Below are 26,744 nucleotides of genomic sequence, written 5' to 3' on the forward strand. Positions count from 1 at the left end.
TAAAACCAATGATTTTTCAACACTGTATACTTCTATTCCCCATACTCAGTTAAAATCCCGACTTAAAAATACTATATCGTGGTTTTTCCAAAAAAAAGATGATACATCTAGATACAAATATATAGTTCTTGGTAGAGATTCCCCATACTTAGTAAAAAATAATTCCAAAGCATCTTCCAAATATACAGAAGAAGATGTATGCAAAATTTAATCCATAACATATTTGTCCAGTGTGGTGGACGCGTTTTTCAACAAACAGTCGGCATTCCAATGGAAACAAATTGTGCTCCTCTACTTGCTGACCTATTCCTTCACTCTTATGAGGCTGACTTTATAGCTGATCCAATCCAATCCAAAAGAAAGAATACCGTTTAGCTAGGTCCTTTAATCTCAGTTTCCGCTACTATCGTATTATCCTTAAACAATCCTATTTTGGTGATATGATACCGGAGTATATCGCATCTACCCAAAAGAACTTGCGATAAAGGATACTACACACACAGTGAATTCTTATGTCTTGACCCACACTAAGAAATCGATGGTAAAGAAAAACTATTGACCTAAATTTACGACGAACGTGATGACTTTTCATTCAGAATTGACAACTTTCCTTTCATCTGTGGCAACATCCCTTCAGCACCTGTGTAAAGAGTGTTCATATCACAACTCATACGTTATGCCAGAGTTTGCCGAAACTACGCAGACTTTTGTATTTTTGCAAAGATTCTAACAAATAGGCTTCTGGAACAGGATTACGTTGCTACAAGATTAAAGTCATCACTACAGAAGTTTTATGGTCGTCATCATGAACTCGTGGATTGTTAAGGCGTATCCATCTGTGCCATGAAAACTTTTAACGTGTCATAGTTTTCCTTTCCTCTTTCGTCTACCCCGGACTTGACTTTTTATGAGCAACTCGCAGGTGTTTCTAGAAAAGCAGAGGACGCTAACCCTACCGGTGCACCTGGTCCATGCTCCCAGTTTTTAGTGGAGTCCGAGTTGCTCATTTGTTTTAGTTACTTTGTATGTATGATATTATTTACTGTATGTTCTTCGTTGTTTATGTCTGTTTTCCATGTCTGATCTTTGTCCCTGGATTACATTCTTTTGATTACCGCTATAACCTTGGTTCCCTTGATTACTCTTAAATATATTGATCAATAATAACAAGATCATATAAAAAATAAATGTTGATTGCCTTTCATTTGTCAAAAATATGTCATTTGTCGCAATTTCGAAAAGTATATTATTGCCTTTTTGATATTTTAAACAATAATTTTGGACCATTATTGAAATAAACATTTTTTGCACCCTTACAATCTGCAGAAATATTGCATTTTTTTAGGAATTGGACTGAAATTGATATGTCACATCCACATATAGGATGCTCATTTTGAAATTTTGAACATTTTAACAATAATATCAGTCCACCATTGAAATTGAATTTGTTTGCACCCATATAATTTACAGAAATATGTTATTTTGTGGAACTGGGACTGAATATGTATACATTTGGAAAAGTCTTTCCGTATTTAAATTTGAAATAAAACAAGATCCATTTTTAATAATCAATTTAGAAATTATATTCATGCACAATTTATATATACATATTTATTGTCTTAGGGATATTTTGCATGATTATTTCTCATGCAGCTAGGAGTGACGATAATACACGTAAACAAAGCAAATATCGCGTGATTTCGGTAATTCCCGGACTCGGCGGCGAGATTCTAAAATCAATATTGATTGCACAAGACTTTTTTGCATCCTAATGCACTATATGTATTTGATAAAAAAAATGTACTCTACTTTTTTCTTTTCGGAATGGGGAATAGGCATTGGACAACAGGAACTAAGTCGATGCAATCGGGGATGGAGCAAAGGGGAATAGGGCTATGGACAATGGGGGATGGGGCAATGGGGTATGGGGCAAGTGGGAAGTTTATCCCATACAGGGACTGTATGATAGATAGAATACAACTAAATAGTTAAAATGATCCTTATGATACGGCCTTCAAATGTTTGTGGAGATCAAACTTGTTGACTTATTTCTTGTTAGGGTTATTGCCCTTGAAATGCAAAACAAAAATATGTTTTAAGCAGATTTTAACCAATTTCTTAAAAAACTATAATAGATAGAATGAACTTTTCAATTGATGAAAGGATCCTTCTGATAAGTACTACCAAAATGCGCATTGAGTCAAAATTATCGGACAGCTTCTTGTTAGAGTTATTGACCTTGAAAAACAAACAATTAACCAGGTGAGCGATTCAGGCTCCTGGGATCCTCACGTTTAAGGGTGTCCGTACAAAAACCAGAAAGTGGGTGGCGCATGGCATATTTTGCTTTAAAAAATTCATCCAATTCATATCATAAATGTACACTCTCTCAAAGATAAGTGTTTGTTTTTGATTAACTACAACCGTTAACGAGAAATAAATTACAAAGCATACATTGAAAATCACTGAAAAAAGTTAGATCACTCTTTAAATAAAAAAAAAATTGGTTGCTTTGTTGGAGAGCTTTAAAATAGTTCTCTGAGGCAACAGTTGTCTATTTATAACTTTTGACATACATATGATACATACATTATATTGGAACAAAAATCAGTGGGATCAAATTAAGCTTGTACCACCATCATCATAGGATCAGCTTGATTTCACATGGACAGCCTCTTAAAAAGATGCTCCCCAATAACTCAACGCTTTTTTTCAAACCTACATTCACATTATATATCATACTTACGAATTGCCTCGCATATTGAGTCAATTGTGCTCCATTCTCCATCCTCGCCACACTCAATGGATACCAGTTCACCCTTAGAAATAAAACCCGAGTCACAATGTAAGGAGGCGAAATTGCCAGTATAATTCCAAAACCCATTTGTTACATTCATCGGAACACCACAAACTGCAAAGAACGTCACCAACTGAATTTAGTAAGCTACCGTTTGCAGTTATATATGATCAATGAATATGAATATTTATCTACTTCGATTTCGCCTAGGCGAACCAACAATACCATCAGTATAAACTGTCTTTAACAGTTTTCCAAAAACTTCTTATCTGAAACAACTTAGTTAATTTAATATAAAATTCGACAAACATTGCATTTAATATGAATCTTAAATTACGTTTTATTAGTATTAAGTTCCTTATTAGCTCACCTGACCAAGGTCATGTGAGCTATTGCCATCACTTGGCGTCCGTCGTCGTAGTCGTCGTCATCGTCCGTTAACAAATATTTTCAAAAATCTTCTATGAAACTACTGAGCTGATTTATGTGGAATATTGGACAGATGTTCCTTAGGGTATCATGCATAAAAGTGGTGTTTAAATTTTTGATCCGCCCAACAACATGGCGCCGTTACTAAAAATAACTCGACTGTCGTTACAAAAAAGTAGAACATAGGTGTTAGAAAGTAATGGTTTGCACATTATTATCTCCAAATATAATCACATTCTTTCAATTGCTAAAATGATCCTTATCATAAGGCCTAAAACAGTCTCTAGAGATCAAAGTTGTATGACGACTGTGTGTAAGTGTAAAAGAGTTATTTCCCTTGAAAGATGGAAAATGACTTTTTTTACAGTTTTCAGCCAATATCTTGAAAACTATTATAGATAAAAGAAACTTTCAATTGCTGAAATGATCCTTATGATAAGTCCTACAAGCGTCTTCTTCAGTCGAAATTTTTAGGCAACTTCTTTTTAAATTTATTGTCCTTGAAAGATAAAATACAACCAGGTGAGCGTTTCAGACTTCTGGGAGCCTCTTGTTATCTTTCATATGTGGCATTTTGTTGTGTTTTAATTTTTATACGACCGTAAAAATATTAGCGCCCTAGACTTCGTGCAGGCGGTGTTTCCATAGATGTCACAGCAGTACGAGTTCGAGTCCCGCGGAGGGAACGACAAAAAATTTGCATCGCAAATTTGACAGTTCTAACATCGTTGGGAATTTTTCAGACCTTTCTGTACGTTTATATATCTTCCCTGTATCAATTTGATCCGATGGAGCAGTGTAGCAAATAGAGTCGTCACATTCTGAGACGTTGTATATATATGTTAAAGTTGTCAAATTCTATGCCATTTTATTTTTTGGAGACAGTTTGATTCGTATATTGGGGATATAAGAGTACCTGAAATTTTAATATAGTAGTATGCCTATAACAAATATTCTCATTTTTTGTTTCTAAAGGCGCAGCAATTCGCTGTCTCATCAATCGCATTAAAAATATTTTTTTTTTGTTTTGCTTTTAACGATGTATATGTAAAGAGTTCAAAAAACTACATCTCAATCCTTTTGATTCCTCTAAAATTACTTACCCGGTAAGGTAACTTGGTCAAGAATATCAATTTCTTCTGTCATTATTTTTGTTGCCTCTGCAACACTGATGTCTTCTGTAGTGCAAAGGTCAAACTTGCATGCCTGATCACTGCCACATATATCTATAACATTCTTTGAGCAATGATTTGTTAAATTAAAAATTGGCTTGAAATCTTCCCTTTGAAAAGACTGATGTGTTGTTCCAATCGGGTAAGTAAATAAGGAGTCAGTAACATTTGTAAGCCCTGTTGAAAGAAAGCAATATGTTTGCACAGATCTACCCGAAACATTTCTAAAATATTTCTTGTAGAACTGGCTTCTCTTTAAATCTTGAAAACAGGCCTTGCTAAACTGTTTACGTGCAGAGCCTAGGGCTTTGCTGTTACTATTGGAAGGGCTGGTTATGCAAAAAGACATTTCTAAAATCGAGCAGCGCTTTTGCTGAAAGAAGAGCTGACTCCACAAGTATTATTGGAGTCGGCTATTCGAAAACATCGTAGTAGATGCAGACTTTCATATCAGTTATCCAAGAACCATTTCAACAGCCTTTACTCTTATGAGGCTGACTTTATAGCTGATCTGATCAGAAAGAAGGAATATCGTTTGGCTAGATCCTTCAATCTCAGTTTCCGCTTCATAGATGACGTATTATCTTTAAACAATCCTAATTTCGGGGATTTGATACATCGGATCTACCCTAAAACACTTGAGATAAAGGATACTACAGACACTGTGAAGTCAGCCTCATATCTTGACCTACAATTAGAAATCGATGGTAAAGGAAAACTATTGACCTAAATTTTACGACAAACGTGATGACTTTTCATTCAGAATTGTCCATTTTCCTTTCATCTGTTGCAACATCCTTCGGCACCTACGTGTGGAGTGTTCATATCACAACTCATACGTTATGCCAGAGCATGCCGAAACTACGCAGACTTTTTGTATCGCGCTAGAAGTCTAACAAATAGGCTTCTGGAACAGGGTTATGTTGCTACAAGATTGAAGTCATCACTACAGAAGTTATATGGTCGTCATCATGAACTCGTGGATCGTTACGGTGTATCCATCTACACCATGAAAACTGGTTTATTCAACGGGAATAGTTTTCCTTTCCTCGTTTGTCTACCCCGAACTTGACTTTCTATGAGCAACTCGGTGAGTGTTTCTAGAAAAGCAGAGGACGCTTACCCTATCGGTGCACCTGGTCCATGCTCCCAGTTCTTAGTGGAGTCGGAGTTGCTCATTTGCTTTTGTTACTTTGTATGTATGATTTTAGTTACTTTATGTTCCTTGTTGTGTATGTATGTTTTCCATGTCTGGTCTTTGACCCTGTATTATATTCGTTTGATTACCGCTATAACCTTGGTTCCCTTGATTACTCTTTCTAGAGTCGCAAGTTCTCGAAGAACCGAAATTAAAGGTTCTAAACCTTTCATAGAACTGTCTTCTCAAAATCAATTCGAATTCCGACGAAGAAGGCGACAGGCCTATATTACGTTAATAATGAGAGAAACAGAGAACTATGACAATTCAATGGATACGTGCAGGTATATTAAGAACTAGGGTAGCATTTCGGCGTCAAGTAAAACGCAAATTATTTGTCCTGCCAAGGTCGAGCCTGGTGAAGTTTATGAACATCGTGACAAATTGTCCATGGAGGTTGTTTTTTCATGTTGAACCAACTCTCCTTGTGCTTAGTTCATCTGGAAATAGTAAAATGTTCAAAGCAACCACCATACTGTCTGTCCATGTTCCCATATTTTTCTTAATTTTTTTAGCTTATTTCGCATGAATAATCAAGGAAACCAAGATTCGAGAGTAATTCAAAATAATGTAATCCAGGGAAAAAGACCAGACACGGAAAACAGACACAACAAAAAAAAACATAAAATGGCCAAATAATATATTCAAAGTAAAAAAAGTAAATGAGAAACTCGGCCTCCACTAAAAACTGGTACCATGGACCAGGTGCACCGGTAGGGTATACGTCCTCTGTTGTTTTAGAAACACCCGCCGAGTTGTTCATAGAAAGTTTAGTCAGGGGTAAACGATAAAGGAAAGGAAAACTATGACACGCTGAACAAATTAATTTTCATGGTGCAGATGGACACTCGGTAACGATCCACGAATTCATGATGAAGACCATAAAACTTCTGTAATAATGGAAATGCTTCTACACAAGAATGAATAATCGATATTGGAAATTCATTGATTTGCCTTGATTTAACGTAGCCATCTTTTGTTTTTTTTCGAGATGAAAGGCAACATTTATCCAAGTTCCTTAAACCGATACACTTACAAGACAATCCAAACTCATGATGAATTGTTTGCATAGATGAATTTGTTGGTATAACATTGCCGTTAGCACTGGTTAAATCATCATTTATTCGACCATTGAAATTACCGAGCAGCCCAATCAATGTTCCTGCAAAATATAAATATACATAAATATCCGCATGATAGATGGCATTGATTAATGATATTTTGAGAAAAGAATGATGTTCAGGAGTGCATAGGATTTATTACAGACAATCTGTAGGAACTTTACCCCTTTCATCCCCTTTAAACAACTGCGAATCGAACGTCTTTAAGGGATATAGATAGTTGCTTAGTTTTCCCTAGTTTAATTTGTGGTCATATCATTATATACATTTACTTCTTTGAATCAACACATATATTTTGTACGATCTCAAATGCTCATTACCTCGAAGATTTCCATCTGCAACCATCAAATTAAAGTTCATCATTTTCTTTACAGCAGTTGTATTCAGGGCTATATTTGGATGTCTACAGGTTACCGCAGTCCATATCATATGATCATTTGAACTGTTTCCCCTGGAACTCTTGATATTTGTACCTTCAATAATTACATTTGAATACAAAGTCTATACTTTTGGTGAGAATACTGTTAACCAACTGTTCACGATACTTATTTTCGTGATGTAGGGTGTCAATCTAATTAGACGACTGGAACACTCTAGAAATGGTTATTATAATAAAGAGATCTTGTTGGGGCGATTCATTTTGGCTGATTTTCCTGTTAGCGAAAAAATTCATTGGCTAAAAAAGTAGATTTTTTTTTTTAAATATCCAGTTATTTATTGAATGTGGATGCATTTCATTTCTACATGATGGTATACAGTATTAAATATGCATGTAGATAACTTATCAAACACTTTACGGATATCATTAAAACTTTTGTTTTCTTAAATTTGACATGCACTGTCGATCATGCACTTTTCCTTAAAAGATAAGCATTATGAACAACATTCAAATCTAACTTTTCCAATCAGCATGTATAAATTTTATAAATACATCATTGATCACATGCGCAATCATATTTCGTCCTCATAAGAGGCGTGATGTTTTTGGTATTTTAACCTTTAAGAGGCATTCTCGGTTTGAAGCAAATCATGTGGAAACCTCTAACTTTCATATATCATTAAGATAACTAATGTAAGCCTATTTGACAAATTAACATCGAAAATAGCAGAAAATATTATTTTGAAAAACCGTTGCCATTGAAACCAACATTTATCATTTACCTTAACTATCAAGAGGGGAAATGCTATTTTCAGTGGTTATGTTACCATGGAAAAATTAATGCAGACATTATAAACTCCATAATAATAATGAATAAGTTTTTGAAGACAGAAACATCCATATCTTCACACTTCACATACTTGGGTATTAAAAGAGTCTACAATGGTTGCCAAAAATAGTCACTTTTTCATTTGCAAAATTCTTTTTATTGAATATTCAATAGCTTACAGTACAAAATTGCACCCGTAGACATATGTATACTTTCAAAAGTGAATAGAATTGCCCATGCTAAAGAAAACTCTAGAAAACTAGATATGAGGTTTTTTTTGTTTTTTGTTTTTGTTTTTTGTTTTTGTTTTTTTGTTTTTTGTGTTTTTGTTTTTGTTTTTGTTTGTTTTTTTTTTCAATTTTGAGAAAATAAAAGAGAAACCTGGTAACCATGGTGACTTTTAATATTTTTGTCACAGGGCATTTCATTTATACTCATTCTAAGTAAGCAGGTTAAAAAATTCGAAGAAACATAAAAATACAAGATTTTATACTTAAAGGTCAAAATTTATTATTTCGATATCATTTAAAAGGTAAACTTTGTAATTTTCGTTTTACTTAAACAAATCATTTTTTTCTTGACCTTGACCTTTATTTTCACAACAAACTTTTTTATTGTTTTTTTTTCTATAGATTGATATTGACTATTTACCAACATTTTTACCACTCGGTGAAAATTAAATACTTTTTGAAGATCAAAGGTTTGAGGTATTCACACAAAAAAACCAAAAAAGACATGTCAATTTCTCTCTAAATATAAAGAGCAAAATTTAAATTTTGTAATATGTCAAGGAATTACCTATCTACGGGTGAATTATTGGTAGTTGTTAATTGAATGTAACTAAAAATAGCATTCTTAAAATGCGAAAATGACCATTTTTTAAGGTTACTTTTTGATTTGTTTTGGCAACGATTTTTTACAGTACTATTACAACAATGACATCTTGATTTGATTAATGCAGAAAAATGTCATCTACTAAATTTGGAAAAAGAACAATTGAAAATAGCACTGAATGACCTCTCCAGCAGTACGGTGAAATATCTTTGATAGTTACCATGACAACAGGGTTACCAAAATAATAAGCTTTATGTTTTTTCCACGTTTACATAATAGTTTGGAGGCATACAGTAAAAAATAACCTATATTGGACGCTCGTATTTCAAATGTACAGAAAATTGCTCATAAATTTCAAAACGTTGCATTCAAGCAAAGGTATTTCCTTTGTGTAGTATATTTAATGTTCTAATCTTCACGATCCCCGACATTTAACCAAAATAAGTGAGATTTAGGTGTCAAAATAGTCGTAAAAGATTATTACGTCTTAATGCTATTTTATCTCATTACGTACTATTACATTCACACTTAACGATGTTTGTGAAACTCATTAGAGATTTCTAAGATTTCTATTAAGTTAATACCTTTTAAATCAATGTTGTCTGTTTCAGTAAATTCCACATTTTCACCATTAACTAGGACGTCAACCAATCGTATTTCATTGAGTCTAATTTCTACAACATCTTCAGAACTATTACACTTTATGGCCAATGACGTAATTACACTGGCCTTTTTAGCATTTCCTACAACAACATCATTAAATAAACTAAGTATATATGTTTAAAAATTATGTACCTCTACTTCCAATGTTGCCCCAACATGTAGATACAGTGGCTGATCCAGAAAGACAACTATTTATCATATATATATATATATGTATATTTTTATATTTTTTGCAAATTGAATAACATCAGATTTAGCATAGTAACATTTTAAAGTGACAAATTTAAGCTATAAAGAATTTTCGGGACGATGGCAAATAAAATTCGAAACTAATGTATAAATGTAAACAGTGATGCTATATTAGCTTTTTTTGCGATACAAAACATTTTGACATTTTAAGAATATTTTTTGAGCCAATCATACCATAATCATCCTTAAATTGCTCCATCCGAGCCTGAATGGTCAGCCCTTTGTCTCCATCTTTCAACAGAACAAATTCACCAACCCCATTAAACGTATATTGGTATCCATCAAGTGTTATCAAATGCGGATCTCCACGAGTAGAAGCTCAAATAGATAACAACTATAATCAATATATTAATTCTATTTTGTTATTCCCTGTCCCTTCCTTATTTAAAGTATAGACGAATTTGGCCTCTGCAAGACGTTTAGATGCGATGTAAATCCGGAAACATACCGTTTCCCATCTACTGTAAACATCCGTGCACTACAAATGTAACAACTTCAGAGAAACATGAAATACAATATCTTATTAATATTGTTAGAGTAATTACGACAGCCTTACACATTTATCAGTTACCTACTGGCTTATACAATAAGATTTATTTAATATTATGCTCATACCATATCAAAATGAAACACTTCATATTTTATGAATTATCATGTCTGCTTGAAATTGTGAACTTTGTTAAGCATTTACTATTGAAAATAATCGGTGTTCAACCATGAAAATCAAGACATCAAAACATTCAAAATAAAGTGCATGTACATATACCTATTCTGGGAGGTATGTATCCGTTACACTGTGACGGAGGTCGAATGGTGAGAAATTCTGTACAAAAGGCATTATTACGTTGGAAATGCTTATAGTACTCGCAGCAATATACGAAAGGAACTATATCACTATGTATATTAGAGAGATATGGAACATTGTCTTTCGAACCACCTTTATAATGGAATCTGTGAGTAAAACCTCCCAAGTTGTAGTTGGTAGTTTCAATAAGATTTCCCTTCTTGTCATAGCAGCACTGATTATCATGGCCAGATTTTCTGCAAAAGATTTTTTTTTTCAAATACACCTTCTCATTTACGATATTATAGCAGAATTCGGTGAGTCGATTTCCCCATTATTACATTTTAAATCCACCTCGCCATATGTTATGGCGCCTTATTCAGATGCTTTTAAAACCAGTCATTTTCTACTGTGTTTTTCAAGCTTTTTGTTTGTGGTTAAAAATTACTAATTATGACATTGGGAATAGATCAATTCAAGCACCTCTACTTGCTGGATTCATTCAATGAAACAGACCACATTCGAACCCACAGAAAAAAAACTACAAATATAATTAGTCATTAGAATTCTGCTTATAAATAAAGATCATGATTTCTACACAAACTATCCAAATGATCTATCAACTATGGATACCACAGAAAATATGACCGCTTCTTATTATGACTTTAACTCAATTGTTGAATTTGTGACCACTCTGATTAAAGGCTTTGTTTGGCCTTTGTCAGTATATTTCTTTTCTGATATTTCTTCGAAATTAATCAAATCAAAGCATATGAAACTACAAGAAGAAAGTAATACATTAAAATCATGGTTCTCCATATATTTATATTCTTCATTGGTCATTAATAAGACAAGAAAATAAAATGATTATTTACCCTATGAAAACCATTCTAAAGCATTGGTCTGTATTTGAGTTAAACATACAACTGGATATCCCATCTTTATCTCCTTCAGCTGAATTGCAGAAAGGGTCAACACTGAACCTTGTTATATCTAACTGCGCTTGAAGTTTTGAACACGGGCATACTTCTACACTGTCTGTTTCAATTTTTTCTGATTCACGAGACATCCAAGAATTACAGTAATTGCTAATGATTTTTCTGTTTTTCAGATTTTTAGGAATGTATACATTTGACCAGATGCTTGGCAACTGAAAGAAGCTGAAATTGAATAATAGTTATAAAATATGGCGTAAATGGAACATTAAGTGATACCCCGCCAAGTAACAGTGAAAACGTGTCTATCGCACTAAGTTCAAAATAGCCTAACTTAAAAACCATATATTGGGTGCTGCTGAAAATTGAACTAAACCTGTATTTTATGATGATAAATAATTGTGCAAACTACTTCAATCTAAAAGCAGTCGGGGATGGAAAGGCAACATTTCGGAAAATATCACTTAATGAGGTAGACATAGGGTAACGGACATAGCTGTTGAAATCAGTGATATTTTTGCATCATATGCAACTTCACCAAAGTATTTCAAGCTTCCATTTAAAACAGAATGAAATCAATCCAAGTTATTTTGATGCTTACATGAGATTGATGTAAAATGCTGAATACAAACGTTCCAATGATTTGTTAGAGTTGTGTCCCTTACCTTAGGTCTACTTCCTTAATACATTGCCACTTATTTTTGTGGAGTATACACGATCAAAACCACTAAATATTCTTGCCAGTTCGTATGACGGGTTATAGACAATCAAAACCATTAAATATTCTTGCCACTTCGTATGGCGCGTTATACACAATCAAAAGAATTAAAAATCAAATATTCTTGCCACTTCGTATGGCGGAGTATACACAATAAAAAACACTATAAATAATATATCCTTGCAACTTCGTATGGCGAGGTACACACGAGTAACACCATTAAAAATCATCTATCCATACAACTTCGTATACACAATAAAAACCATTAAAAATCATATGAAAAAAAAAACAATTCGGAACGCAACGTCTAAGTCACGGTTTAATCCATTCGTTTTGATATTTTTTGCGATTTTGTTCGTATACATATGTTAGAAACGCGTTATACTATAATCTTAAGAAAAAATAAATGCAATTTTGTGTAAGTTTTAACTACAATTGTAAAAGTGGTTTCCGTTTCCACTTATTCTAACACGAAAATATAAAGAGAAAATAAATTTTTTGTTTGGAAAATATTTTGTCAAAAATGTATCATCTGGTAAATGACTTTATTTTTTTTTATTTTTTTTTTATTTATTTTTTTTTCAAAAATCCACCTTACTTAGAATTGTTGCTAAGATGTCCGTTGTCTGGGAGCAATCTAAAAGCTATTGCCTGGTGAGCCGTCTTGAGTAGGAATGAATATTTTCCTTCATATGTGTTTATGTTTCTCCCTATATATCCCTCAGATGTTAGTTTAGGAGGTGATCTGTCTACTCTCTAGAAAATTTGCATTGGTCATTGAAGTAGCTAGGCAGCATTTAAAATGAATATGGATATATGCTAAAACATTCTTATTACACACAAACATGTAGACAAGGTAACATTTTCCTTTCAAGAAAAGATATTCCTACTTCTGCAAGTCCTTACGGGCGAACTCTTTCGTTTGAGATAAAAATGACTTATGAATTTCCAACATTTTATTGTTGTTTATATCTACATGTATAAAATTGCATCCTGATAAGTAGTTTTGAGTCTTTTTTTCCGACGCAGTCGGTATTGAGTTCGCCTTGACATTTCGTAACATCCTTAATGCGTAATCATAGCAACCTAACCGATGTAGCTTAAAACCTCGCGTTTTATTGGACAAATGTTATTATAATTGTAATACGAAACATAATACAGCGATCACACATTTCAACAAATAAAGTTTATGCGCCGGCTATATTTTTAAGTCGCTAATATTGTTAGCGACTTCTTGCACTCATAATTTCAGCACTTAATATTCGAATTTGAATTGCATAAATATGTAGTTACACGCCACGTGATGATAAAGATCCTCGCCGTGTTTACCGCCATAGCGTCATGGTTCTAGCTTCAAACGAGATAAAAATGTTCATCTTAAGTATCATACACGTGTGTTCTACATGTGTTTCTTGCTTGTACGAGAACGGGAAGTCTACATGAAATGATCGTTTAGCAGGACAGTTCATTTAGATGTTATTATGTAGGATAGAGGATCAAATAAATTATGCGAATAGAGACGTCACATTCTGAAACGTTTGTCTAATATTGATTTGTTGTGACATGCATCATTAATTTGATCATCTATCCTACATAATAACATCTAAATGAACTGTCCCGCACTACCATACATCGTGTACTAAGTAACAACCCTAGATCAATCTTACGAGGAGGAATGACCCGGCAAGCGAAAGCTATATTTTGATATAGCCTAGCTGGCCGAGTGGTCTAGGGCGCTGGACTTTGTGCAGGCGGTGTTGCCATAGATGTCCGAGTTCGAGTCCCGCGGAGGGAACGACCAAAAATTTGCATCACAAATTTGACAGTTCTAACATCGTTGGGAATTTTTCAGACCTTTACATATATATATATATATATATATAGCCATTATCAGTTTTTTTTTAATTTTGTTCAGATGTTTGAAAACATTCGGGTAATAACGATAACCAAAGAGTACACGATAATATCATGGGAACCAAATTTTTTTTGCGGAAGTCACTCGATTTTAGAGCATATCGCATTTATACCATTTCGGATGTTGAAAGTAAGCCAAAATCAGTGACAGTGACTATTTGACGATTAGCGACTTTGAAGACTTCAGTGTTTGATTTATAGATAGGAATTGTTTAATCAGTTAAACAAAAATACTCAAGACACGAAAATATGACATCTAAATGCTTGATTAGAATTGTATGCTTTCTTAACAAACAAAACACATGTAACTACTATCCACTTAAGGTGTATTTGTCTGAATAGCTAAGTTCGCTTAATACTCCGATAAACCAATTTTACATTGTTTAAGGAGGGCTGTTGAATGCTGGAATGTTGCTTTTGTGTGATGACGTGGGGTGTCTTTCTTTTAAAGATTTGAAAATGAATGAGAAGGGATACTTTTAGCACGGATGATGCGAGATCTTGTGATGGTGTTGATATTGGTATTTAATTCTTTGGCTAGATCCTTTAATCTCAGTTTCCGCTATACATATGACGTATTATCTTTAAACAGTCCTAATTTCGGGGATTTGATACATCGCGTCTACCCAAAAGAACTTGAGATAAAGGATACTACAGACACTGTGAAGTCAGCCTCATATCCTACACTTAGAAATCGATGGTAAAGGAAAACTATAGACCAAACTTTACGACAAACATGATGACTTTTCATTCATCTGTGGCAACATCCCTTCAGCACCTGCATATCACAACTCATATGTTATGACAGAGCTTGTCGAAACTACGCAGACTTTATGCATCGCGCTAGAACTCTAACAAATAGGCTTCTGGGATAGGGTTATGTTGCTACAAGATTGAAGTCATCACTACAGAAGTTTTATGGTCGTGTATCCAACTGCACCATGAAAACTGATTTATTCAGCGGGTCATAGTTTTCCTTTCCTAGTTTGTCTACCCTGGACCTGACTTTTTATGAGCAACTCAGCGGGTATTTCTAGAAAAGCAGAGGACGCTTATCCTACCGGTGCATCTGGTCCATGCTCCCATTTTTTCGTGGAGTCGGAGTTGCTCATTTGCTTTTGTTACATTGTATGTATGATTTTATTTACTTTGTGTTCTTTGTTGTGTGTGTCTATTTTCCATGTCTGGTCTTTGTCCCTGGATTACATTCTTTTGATTACCGCTATAACCTTGGTTCCCTTGATTACTCTTTAAAACTTTCCCGATACTAAATAACTATATCGTCAGTATTTTTGATACATCCGTATCAGTATGAAAACAGTATATTCTATGACAAATATGTTGTATGAAAATACGTACGACTACAGCAAATTGTTCAATACTTATGGTGGCGGTCTTGAATGCCAATGAACTTTTGTGCCATCCAACCGTCACATTGTTTCCAATTTCCCATAGCTCTGGGTTGACTTGAAATATACTAGACCGCATACTGACCGGATTAACTTCAGGATAATTTGTGAGAAGACAAACACATTCAAACGAGCAAGTATTTGATGAAAAATTAAAATAGTAAGATGATACAAATCAGTATAAACAATGAATACATAGTTCTTGGCTTTGATTGTTTTATGATAAAGTTTGCTTTCTTGAAATATTTAGTATACTCCCTAGAAAAGCATGTTATTTTGAAAATTGAATGAGATACATTTATTATGATAATTTGTATGAAAACTACTTTCTACATTCACAATAAGTATGTAATATGACCCATTTCATCATACATGTACACAGAAAATAGAAACTTCATTCTGAAACAGGGGTTTAACTAATTTCCCACACTGATTAGATGTTAAATAATCAAATAAGCATCTACATGTACGTATTTTGGTATTAAATTTCACTCACCAAATGTCAATATGCCGTGGAATTTCGAAGTTTTCTTATTTGCATGCTGTACAGTGAGCGTTACGTTAACATTCCCTGTCATGTTTGAAAATGGAGAGACACATCTGACAATAAATTTTGATAGTATTTGACATGGCTGAGGCAACGATACACCTACTAATTCAATTGTAGTTACATCGCTCTTTTCAATGCAGGGACCACCAATGGATAACTCAGTGCCTCCGAACATCGTGATGTAGCGTGGGAAAATTGTCAGCGCTCCTTAAAATGAAGAATACCTCATAGGCATTACAATCAATTACCAAATAATAATTAATTTAAGTAACAGAGATGGAAATATGTTCATCCCATTATCATTTTGTTTGCAAGCAATTCCTGAAACAGGAAAAATGCGAAAGGAAAAAGGTCATATTAACACAGACATATAAAAAGACAATAATTATGATGCGTCGACAAAGCGATGTTGTGTACATTACTGCCTGTATTCTAGCTGCAATTATTTTACCGTATGACATTTTATAAATATATTAACCCTGCTTATTTCAAAGTATATTCTACATATATACCTCCTGTTGTCTGAGTACATCCGCCATCTGTTACAATTTCAGTATCAAGTCGATATACAAACTTGCCGGGAACTTGTATATTACTAAGTGTAGGTACGTTGATAACACTTGGTGTCCGTGATTCAGGAATGGCTTTATAATTGTGGCCATTCCCCGAATCGAATCCAACCTTCAAAATAACATAAAAATGTATTAGATTTTTATTGACTCATAAATATGGAAGGGTTGTTTCGTTATAAAAGATCTTCTTTCAAACTTTTCAAAAACAAAATCTTTGCTGTCTGTGACTTTACGATAGCAATAACTCTAATCCATGAAAATGAATGGAAAGGAAAAGATTGTATTAAAGCCAAAGTAAAATGTTAAAAAACATCATCCTTGATATTACAAGACACAAACGGTAACTGTTGACGTAAAACAACTGGGAAAAGTGAGGCTCATGTGCAGGCAAATAGTTAAAAATTAAATAGTCGTCAATCTATCTCCTATAAGTCGAGTGCTAATCGAAAAAGCTATGAATACCAATTTTACAATATTTGAGATAACTCAGTTTTGTGCACGTGGAACTGGTTGAAAGGATAAATTTTAAAATATGTTGTGAAATTCTACTGATTCACTTATCCAACAAAGCGTTCAAAATGAGATAAAACATTTAATATTGAAATTTTTGCCAGGCAATGTTTCACTCTTTTTTTAATTCTACTTTTGTTGACCTGTGCAGGTATGCCACCAATGCCAGTGTTTGAGTTTCCTTCGCTTGCTGTTCCAGTTGTCCATTGTATCTTATTATATAGAAATATAGCGAAGGAGTGTCTCCCATTGGTAATCAATATACATTGAAATGTATTCCTCTGAAAGAAAATAAGATTTTAAAAAATCTGAAAAATAACATCATTGATCGTCCCAATCCCATCAGTTTAAAGTACGTTAGATGCATGCAAATGCCAACTCGCCAATTCAACACAAAAGAAAAAAAATAACATATTAGAATATACTAAATAAACAAAATAAAATTAGGAAGAAAAATGCTACTGGTTTCCACAGTACCCTTTATTTCATCGGCCTTTTTTCTTTTTGTTGTTATGGAGAAGATGGAAATAATAAAGGAATTCATACATTGTTTATAAATGTAAAAATACCAATCATATATTAAAATCAAAAGGAACCAAGAAATGTCAAATAAGAACTAAAGTAAATCAATTTGGACCCAAAAAAAAATCAAAGCACTCCGAAGTTCCGCCATGAGCAGTACAAAGAATGAAGACTTAATGTTAAATGGGTTTCGAATTTGTGATATTCGAAGAATAGAGTATCATACTTGAATTTATTTTTTCACCTGGCTTAGTCTTAGACAATCGTATTTAGTAGGATAGTAGAAGTGAAACACTGTCAACAAATAATGAAGTTTAATACACCAAAATATAATAGGGTTATATTTGGTATCATTTTTGGTATCGATTGTCGTACAAACGTGTTGTGATCACAATTTGTAAAATTTTTAGTTTTTTGTAGAGCTTCGTGCATTCATCCACACATACTGACTATTAAAACATTAATTAACATAAAACATATTTCACAAAAAATCGTTAGTGCGAAATTGATCGTAAATCATGACGTCACAATGCTATTTTATTTTATGACGTCATTAGTTACGATCAATTTTACACTTACGACCTGGTCTTTCAAAGAAAGCATTAAGGATTACATGAAGTTGCAATTTTGAATTGTATAATGTCATGCAGAAAAAAATGACGTAGTTTTGGAAGCGGTATTTTGTAGCTAATTTTCACTAATTAAATGAAACTGGTGCATTTTGATTTAGTTACCTGATACATGTTGTACCTATGTGAATGAATTCTCAATTTTGTGTAAATATGATAAGTATTTTAATAGGTAAACAAAAAGGTTAGTATAGATTGTACAAGCTATCTCATGAGTGCGCAATTTCATGTGATCCGTATGGGCAGTTGACTAGTACGGTTAGTAAAATATACATTCTTGTGTTTTGCTAATAATGCATTGTGTGTATTATTTATTCGATTTAATTTTGGATTGTTACCTTATTTGGATATCCGCTTATTCATTTCAAGTGTGTTATACGTTTGTACCAGGCTCGACCTGTATGATTCGTTTTAACTCCGGATTGACTCTAAGAATAGTAGAATTGAAAGATGATTTTAATGGGGGTTGTACCAAATCGTATTCAAAAGAACATTGAGACATACAGAAAGAGAGCATTGAGTCAGTATTTTATGCAAACGAAGAACTTATGAGTGCGCCAAAATATTTGGAGAGGTGAACGTGTGCTTAGCAAATGGGAATATTTATTTTTTTTATGTATGAAACACACTAGGACAGAAAGTTTGCGAATATAGTATTAATTATATAGATCCGATAAAGTATTTCGGCATTGACCTTTAACAATTTTATTCATATCAACAAAACGGGAAATTCATAACTAGTGTTTAAAGCCTTGTGCAGAGCTCCAATTAATGTTGGAAAATCTGACTCCAAAGGTCGATGCAATATCATGAGGCTATGTTTGTGGTCTAAGAGGAAAACTGATTCATATTTTTTTCTGCATACCCATTTATTTGCAAAAACTCCCCTTTGCTATAACATTGTACCTCTTGATCAACATGACTTTATATTAAATTTGAGATAAGGTGATATACATGTACTACAAATACAATTGTATATTATACTATAATTCTGAATCTTATATCATTATAAAATCCCAAGACACAGACGTTATAGTTTTCACTGTGTCCTTGAATTTAAAATATACATATGAACGCTGATTTGAAATGATACCTACTACCAATACATCCAACAGAGGCTCGTCGCATATGTCTTGCTCCTGAGCAAGATATGTGTACAACAAGATATCTTGGCAATTGCAAAGTTCTGCCGCTTATGCGTTCTGTAACTGATCATGATACTACCTCAGCGTTTTAGCATGAGAAACAATCAAAATAATCAAGAACCACACAAATGATTTTATAAATTACAATGTTTTTTTCGGCCTGGAATGGTGTAATATTATTGACTCAGATTATTCTACATATGGAAAACGACAATTTGCTTTACCATAACACTCAAATGGGGCATTAATTGAATACACAGAACCAAGTTAACCAGGAGTTAGATTAACAACATCAAAATATACATGTATATCATAACTCCAACCCAAACAACAAGTGTACATATCTACGTATGTTTGGATGTCTTCACACACACCCTGGCCTCTCTCTTCATTCCCGCATCCAAATCCCTTTCCACGTGTTACAGGGTCTACCTCCTGTTTCCTTGAGGGTTCTATGTTAGGGCCTGTCGTTTGATGTCGGTTGTTGGTTTCCTTCTTGTATGCCCCAACCACCTCCAGCGTCTCTGTAGACCTCATTGTCTGCAGGTTTTTGTTATGTTGCATCCCATAATTCTGCATTGCTAATTGTATTTGTTCAAAAGACATGGAGGGTGCGTCTCAAACAGGCATTTGTTAATATCTGCTCTATTTTCACTGTAGCGACAGTAGTCCTCCATGTTTCCGCACTATACAACTGCCTAGACATTGCTGTTAAATACTTTTGACACATGGTTACTATTATCTACAATTATGTTTTTTTAAGAAAGTGTTGCTAGTCAATGACTTATAAGCTTTTCAAACAGTAACAGCTTGTATTGTCGACTCAAATAATCAAACTGGTCACAAAAATTTGTCATGGCGGTTTATTCGCATTGTAGGAGCTTTCCCAAACCCTGGAACCACTATACAATCATATGAAAGTAATTTTGTTTTTGTTTTATTGTTTTTGTTACAGACAGGTTAAGTGGTATTCTGTTGAGCTAAAAAAAGACGATTTATATTCCATAATAATGAACATTTTGTCTGTAACTAAGATGGTTATATAAAACAAGGGTGTACTTTAGTTTGAAATTATTTGATTATCTTTGCAAATATACGAAATGTTCACAAAATTATAAAAATAGGGACAGACCTTGTATTTGCACTAATGGAGAAATGACACTTTCAAATCTGCCATTCACATAAAACGTCGATGATTTGCTGCACATGCTAGGTGTCAAAAATAATTGCAGAATGTTCATTTTCAATATAATTACATTCATCTTTTACAATATCGAGACATCAAAGGTCGAGGTCGGTCTTTCACTGCGGACAGCTAAAATCTAAAATGTTTGGCATGTTTACCACAAGCTGCTGCAGACAGCACTATTTGCTGGTTCTATTTAAAAGTAGCGATTGATTCCTGTATGAGACATTGATTGATTGATTGTTGGGATTTAAAGTCCGAGCAGCAATATTTCAGCTATATTCAGACGATGAACATGAAATGGATGATAAAATGAACATGAAATGATGATAAAATGAAAAATGGGATGGTACAAAAGGACAATGGGGACGACAAATTTTGATTGCCACTGGAAATACGGAGAGATGGGTAGCTCGTGTGGCGGAGCCCTATGGTTTCTATTCCGGGAGAATACCACAGTAGGGTTCTTGATAACGTGCGAGGAACTTGGCATCTTTCCCAACACTGTGCACCACTATGATTTGCGTTATAGCCTGACAACCCCAGCATGTAACACGCCATGGGTACCCCTTTCCACCACCTGAGGCACACAACCCAGTTGTCCCGAGGACAGAGCGCCCTAGCCCCCGGCTAGGGTTCTGAGCACTATTTAATTGCCTTTTACGACAAGCTTAGCGCTGCTGCAGACCTATTCTTTTGACACCCGGACCTGCACGGGGCTGTGTGAGACGAAAAATGAGCAGATCTAATGTGATTTTGTTTTCTTACCAGCAAACCGGGAGCAAGGCAAGTAAAATTAACATTTCCTTTTTTCTAAAATAAAATCATGGTTGACCTTTGAACCCCATAACCACAATCGATGCTTACATGTACGACAACAAAATTTCTATATATAACTTTAGAATAATGAATAATTAAATAATAACCACATTTTAAAGGTGAAAGGGGACTAAACACAAGCAGAGTACAAACAAAACACCTAAAAATAAATAGTTCCTTTCCTCGTTTGTCTACCCCGGACTTGACTTTTTAAAAGCAACTCGGCGGATGTTTCTAGGAAAGCAGAGGACGCTTACCCTATCGGTGCACCTGGTCCATGCTCCCAGTTTTTAGTGGAGTCCGAGTTGCTCATTTACTTTTGTTACTTTGTATGTATGATTTTAGTTACTTTATGTTCTTTGTTGTGTATATCTGTTTTGCATGTCTGGTCTTTGTCCCTGGATTACATTCTTTTGATTTCCGCTATAACCTTGGTTCCCTTGATTACTCTTTCTAAATGAGAAGACTGTCGTCCAAAACTCTAGCGACAAGGTGATCTTGATCATTGTGAAGACGCATTATATATAATTTAGCCGTATTATATTCCGGTGCATTTAATTTTAAAAAATCGATAGCCTGCTATCCTACTTATCATCAATGAAAAAACTCAATGAAGAAACAGAAAAAAAACGTACCTTTTGTCTGCCTAAATTACTTGCCCCATAAAAGGCAACATCAACCCAGGTAGCAACAAATAACCAGGCTGCTTTGAAGTTCATTTGTGATGGGAACATTTCTCGTACATTATTTGTTGCATTACGTAGTAGATCTTCGTTGTTAGTTTCATAGTACCAAACATCACCGCCTTTTCTTGTATCAATATCACACCAGTATGGTGCTACAATTTTTCTGCTGTCATTCAACGGGAAAGCATGTGGTGTATATGTATGCAGGGTTCTATCGAATGAGATTGCACCATTTGTGTTTACCTTGAATTTAAAGAATGTAATGTTCACAAATTTAGGGTTTGCAGTGAACTCATTTTGGTAAGACCTTAATGTTAATAGATTGTTATAGTACTGTATGGTTGTTGTTCATGGGTTAATAATTTTGCTCTCTGATTATGTAAATGGGTGACTAAATTTAGCGTCAGTTTATTTTCGCGTTCCAAGAGTCAACCCAATATATTGGTTTGGAGGAATAACTCTTTTTAACATTAACATGATGCGACTGTTAGATTGATCTATCCATGTTTAATGTCATCAAATTAAAAGCATTAATCAGTGGTAAATGTGACCAAAAATGCCAAGTTTAGAAATAGTCGAAAGTAATATCCTATACTACCTTCACGCGCGGATCAATAGATTTTAAAACCATGAATTTCAACTTCCGGACCCCTTCTCCTTGCCCCGACACTGTGTCGTATTTGTTACGGGATTATTAACGGTCATCATCTGAATACTTAGGAGTTTATGAGTTGTGTAACATCAAAACCAGATCATTTGATTTAATATCATTTAAGTTTATTCTTTTTGCAACTTTTCTTCAATAAAGTCATTAATGTCAATGTTACAAATTAAAATATCAATTAAGTAGAATTTTTTTTTTCAAATTTATCACAATCGTGTTATGAAATGTAGATGTTATCACCTTTTAGAAGTAAAAGAAATTTTACTTTAGATACATTTGTCTATACTGTCACCGTAAACTGATTAATTGAACAACCGAAAACAAAAATTTGAAGGCTCTTGCCTCAACGGCGCAGCTTGCCCATGCTTTTTAGTTTCGTGTTGCCAAGTCTTTGCCCTGCAAGAAAATAGTAATATTTATAAATAAGACCAGTAAGATTACTTACATAAAGAGAATGAAAAAGCTGATTGAAGTAGGGAAAGGAAGTACTGATCTGAACTTTAGGCGAACTACCATCATCATTCGTTGGAACTCGATTATCTCCATGGTCTCTGCCGTATGGATAGAACTCCGACAATGGTACACAGTTTACAATTGACAAATAACTCAATATTAGCGATCGTAAAAACAGATTTGGATGCATAATATTTTCTTATGTGACACGGAAGTAAATGTTGTTTTTTTCTCGTAATCAATGATATGTTATGGACCATGTACTCAGGTTGATTATATTGCTATCTTTTTTATATGTGATAAAGTGTATAAGTATACTATATCAATGCAATATCTTCTGTTCGTCAATGTTGATATTTGACGATAAATAATGTAAGCTTGTGCATGGATGGAAATGCAAATATTGATAAAATGATAAGTTGAAAGAGCAAACAAAGATAACTGCAATCTCTTTATTTTATTAAAAAGCGATGAAATTATGTTAAAAAAACGATATTGTGACGAATTAATTACGCATCAGAAAAGAAATTACGTACCTGTTTGTCTGTATGTATCAAAAATTTTGTTATCCGTTTAGCAGTAAAAGTTTATTTAATTCGAAAGACAAGTCATAATATATTAAAAAACGAATTTAAAATTAACACGAGAGAAGATTTTTGTCTTGCTTTACCCATGTTGAATATTTGCAAGATGATTTTAAGATGATACCATTTTTCCGTAATCTTTTTAAACGAGTTAAAGGATTTTGACCAAAATCGACACATCCCTGAACATAGAACACACCTGAAGCCCTCATTAATCTTAAAATCAAATTTGTAACGATCATATAGACACATTTCACAATTGAAGTCGACGCGATGAATTGTCCTTTTCTTCATTATTATCCTGAAGCAAATGCCGTAATTGCATGCCTGCTCATTGAATTATATTTTCATCAGAAAACCGGTACAGGCAAGTAACGCATAATTTTTCTGATTGTTTTTTCTTTAAATCTGTAATCATGGTTTACTGTTAAAGTACTTTAATTCGTGGATACCAATTTTCGTAAATTAGGGAAGAAAGACAAATTTGGAGATTCTTGAATTCGTGGCTTTGTGGTTTTCAGTATACACATCAATGGGAATTTCCTCTTCGTTGAGAACCAAATTTCGTGGTGTAACTAACTCATGAAAAACAGTAAAACTGGTTCCCAACGAACAATACAATGTAGTACTCTAACAGTACATGTGTTATTACATTGATAAATGCTGCTCTAGGCATCAGTTGACTTTATAATTGCATGCTTATTCTAACCTTCACTTAATCAAACACGAACAACCAGGATCTTAAATCTTCAGGTAACTTTGTCCCTGCATAATCGTTTATGTTTGTCCATAAAATGTCTCCACAACGATTGTATTTGTTGATTCTGATAAGTGATTTTTTTTTCGATAGTTCTCGGTATACCATTGTCGGATTTCTATCCGTAGGAAAATGTAGATAGTAGAGTTCAGACAATTATGATGGAAGCTCGCATCTATTTTTTGTAACTTCTTCCTGTTATCAAAGGTGTTTTGGCGTTTTATTTAAGTGTTCCTCAGACAAGACTACTATTACCCGATTTACGTAATCGCGACAACACGGGGTTTTGTGATGTATGTTAATAGTACAAGATGTAATAGTATAAAAGTATTCTGTGAAAAATATGTGAAATGAGTTTCCTCCAAACTTTCCTCTGTCTTCTGTGATCTTTGTAAAACCCAAGCATCTGGACTGACAAGTCTACCCCACCCATGAAAGTGTTATATGCATTCAATATCAGTGTTTTCATTTTTCTGTTTATGTCATGTACAGCGTCATAAAATGCCTAGACCAGTTTCACTGGTTTCCGACTATTTTGCACAACATGATTTTGTCGCATCAAGCAAAAGTTGCCTGCCCGGGTCCAGGGTTTTCCTGCTTGACCATGATCGGCATCGGACGTGAACATCTGATTATATGCGTAGTGTTAAAAGTAATCTAGCGAGATTCAGCGTTGAGAAAAAAAAATGTCCATAAAAGCATTTTTTTTAAAAGATTTGCCCCTAGCAATAACTTTTCACGACACTGGTTCCTAGTACATGTAATACACCAACGGGAAGTGCAGGTTTAAAAATAAATTCTGTGATAAATGTTCATTTGTAATACATAGCCGGTAACCCAAAACTTGACACCAAATCTTGACCTTTTGCTGGGTAGTACCGTAGCATAATGGTTTTACTTTTAGTACCAATGTCTCATCCACCGCTAATTCACGTCTGGGGTTATATTATTGTAGGAACTTTGTTTTCATAAAATTAGTGACTGCACTCGATCGGGAAGCGTGGTTGTAATTGGGATTGTTCCTGGTAAGTATTTCTCAACAAGATAAAGGAACTTTTAAACTATTTTGGAATCGATTTCTCGAGATCAGCCTATAAACAATGTTGTACTTGAGAAACGTTTGTTTATTCCAATATTCTTTTATTGAATTGTTTTGTTTAATCCCATGTTGTATATCGCAGCTAAAATGCCTTAAACTCTGAAATACTCAATTTTCCTACTATCTCCACTGTAATTGCAGAATATTGTCCAGTATGTAAATCTTGTCCACGTGCATACATGTAGGTGTGAATCATATCTGAAAGTATACATATTTACGATTCTTTAGAATGCATTTTAGATTTTAAAAGTATAAGTAGTTTTCGGTTCCGACATTGATAATCTTGTTTTATTACTTTCAGCTCATATTACAAGCACTACACGAATCTACCTTCGTTACCCTTTTTCCCATTCAGATATATTACTAATTTGTGATTGTGATATACAAAGAATGCACAAAGAAAACAGCAATTCCATATTATATATTTGATTTTACACCAAAAATATGGAAGTAAAACTTTTCCACAATGTCATAATTTGTTCCAGAGTGTCTAGTCCCGAATAACAATGTTACAAAATGTTGGAAAACAGAGAACCAACGCTTGATCCATTTCTTCTGCGTTTCTGTTCGTACTTTGGGTTACATGTATGACGACATGAATGACGTCAAATACAACGGTGGGGCGATTTTTGGCACTCAAGGGAAGCATAACAAGGTTGGCCAAATCGGCCCTTTGACATATAACAAAAAAAAACTAATACACTTTTCGTAAACCAAAAATACTTTAGCGAACAAAATATTTTCACTTTCAATTCATGCATATTATTTTAAAAAATGATATGTACATGCAAGTGTATAACTCTCAAAATTACACACATTCTGGCATGTATTTGATGCTGTTCAATTTTATTCCTATTAGTGTGTCTCGGTATAAGACCCCGGCATTATATAATATTAAATTTGACGTGGTTGAAAAAGTATAACTTGCCGTCTTCACTTTAATATTTTTAGGAACTCGAAAAAACAAAGTAAATGTGCCTATACTTATTTAGAAAAGCACATCAAACTTTATGTCAATGGAATTACGTAAAAGGTATTGTGCTAGTGTGTACTGAATTCTTGCAACCAAGCAAATTGATACCATCAGTTATTACAATTTAGCATATATACAAGTAGACAAAGAAATTTGTCTGAAAA

At 33.9% G+C, this 26,744-nt stretch overlaps 1 protein-coding gene across 3 annotated transcripts in view; it reads right to left on the reverse strand.

Moving 5' to 3' along the window:
* LOC148601176 (sushi domain-containing protein 2-like) overlaps nucleotides 1–23,423 on the reverse strand; it is a 28,346-nt gene extending 4,923 nt beyond the window's left edge. Inside the window, exons 1-15 of one of the 3 annotated variants that reach the window (XR_015917011.1) lie at nucleotides 23,160–23,423; nucleotides 22,000–22,293; nucleotides 17,207–17,344; nucleotides 16,494–16,662; nucleotides 15,928–16,188; nucleotides 15,382–15,524; nucleotides 12,707–12,864; nucleotides 11,331–11,615; nucleotides 10,438–10,712; nucleotides 9,846–9,989; nucleotides 9,344–9,502; nucleotides 7,038–7,190; nucleotides 6,633–6,758; nucleotides 4,330–4,575; nucleotides 2,747–2,819 (exon numbers count right to left, since the gene is read on the reverse strand). Coding sequence is in view for 2 of the 3 variants with exons in the window: in XM_088554836.1 (XP_088410962.1) it covers nucleotides 2,747–2,911; nucleotides 4,330–4,575; nucleotides 6,633–6,758; nucleotides 7,038–7,190; nucleotides 9,344–9,502; nucleotides 9,846–9,989; nucleotides 10,438–10,712; nucleotides 11,331–11,615; nucleotides 12,707–12,864; nucleotides 15,382–15,524; nucleotides 15,928–16,188; nucleotides 16,494–16,662; nucleotides 17,207–17,344; nucleotides 22,000–22,293; nucleotides 23,160–23,357 (2,914 nt within the window). In the remaining variant the exon portion in view is untranslated. Of the gene's footprint in view, nucleotides 1–2,746; nucleotides 2,912–4,329; nucleotides 4,576–6,632; nucleotides 6,759–7,037; nucleotides 7,191–9,343; nucleotides 9,503–9,845; nucleotides 9,990–10,437; nucleotides 10,713–11,330; nucleotides 11,616–12,706; nucleotides 12,865–15,381; nucleotides 15,525–15,927; nucleotides 16,189–16,493; nucleotides 16,663–17,206; nucleotides 17,345–21,999; nucleotides 22,294–23,159 lie in introns of all 3 variants that reach the window. The other 2 variants (XM_088554836.1, XM_088554837.1) reach the window with 2 other exon arrangements.
* Nucleotides 23,424–26,744: the final 3,321 nt, after the last annotated feature.

The sequence above is a fragment of the Perna viridis genome, chromosome 12, assembly GCF_037379345.1.
Source record: "Perna viridis isolate PV_CMFRI_1.1 ecotype Kerala chromosome 12, ASM3737934v1, whole genome shotgun sequence".
NCBI classification, from domain to species: domain Eukaryota; kingdom Metazoa; phylum Mollusca; class Bivalvia; order Mytilida; family Mytilidae; genus Perna; species Perna viridis.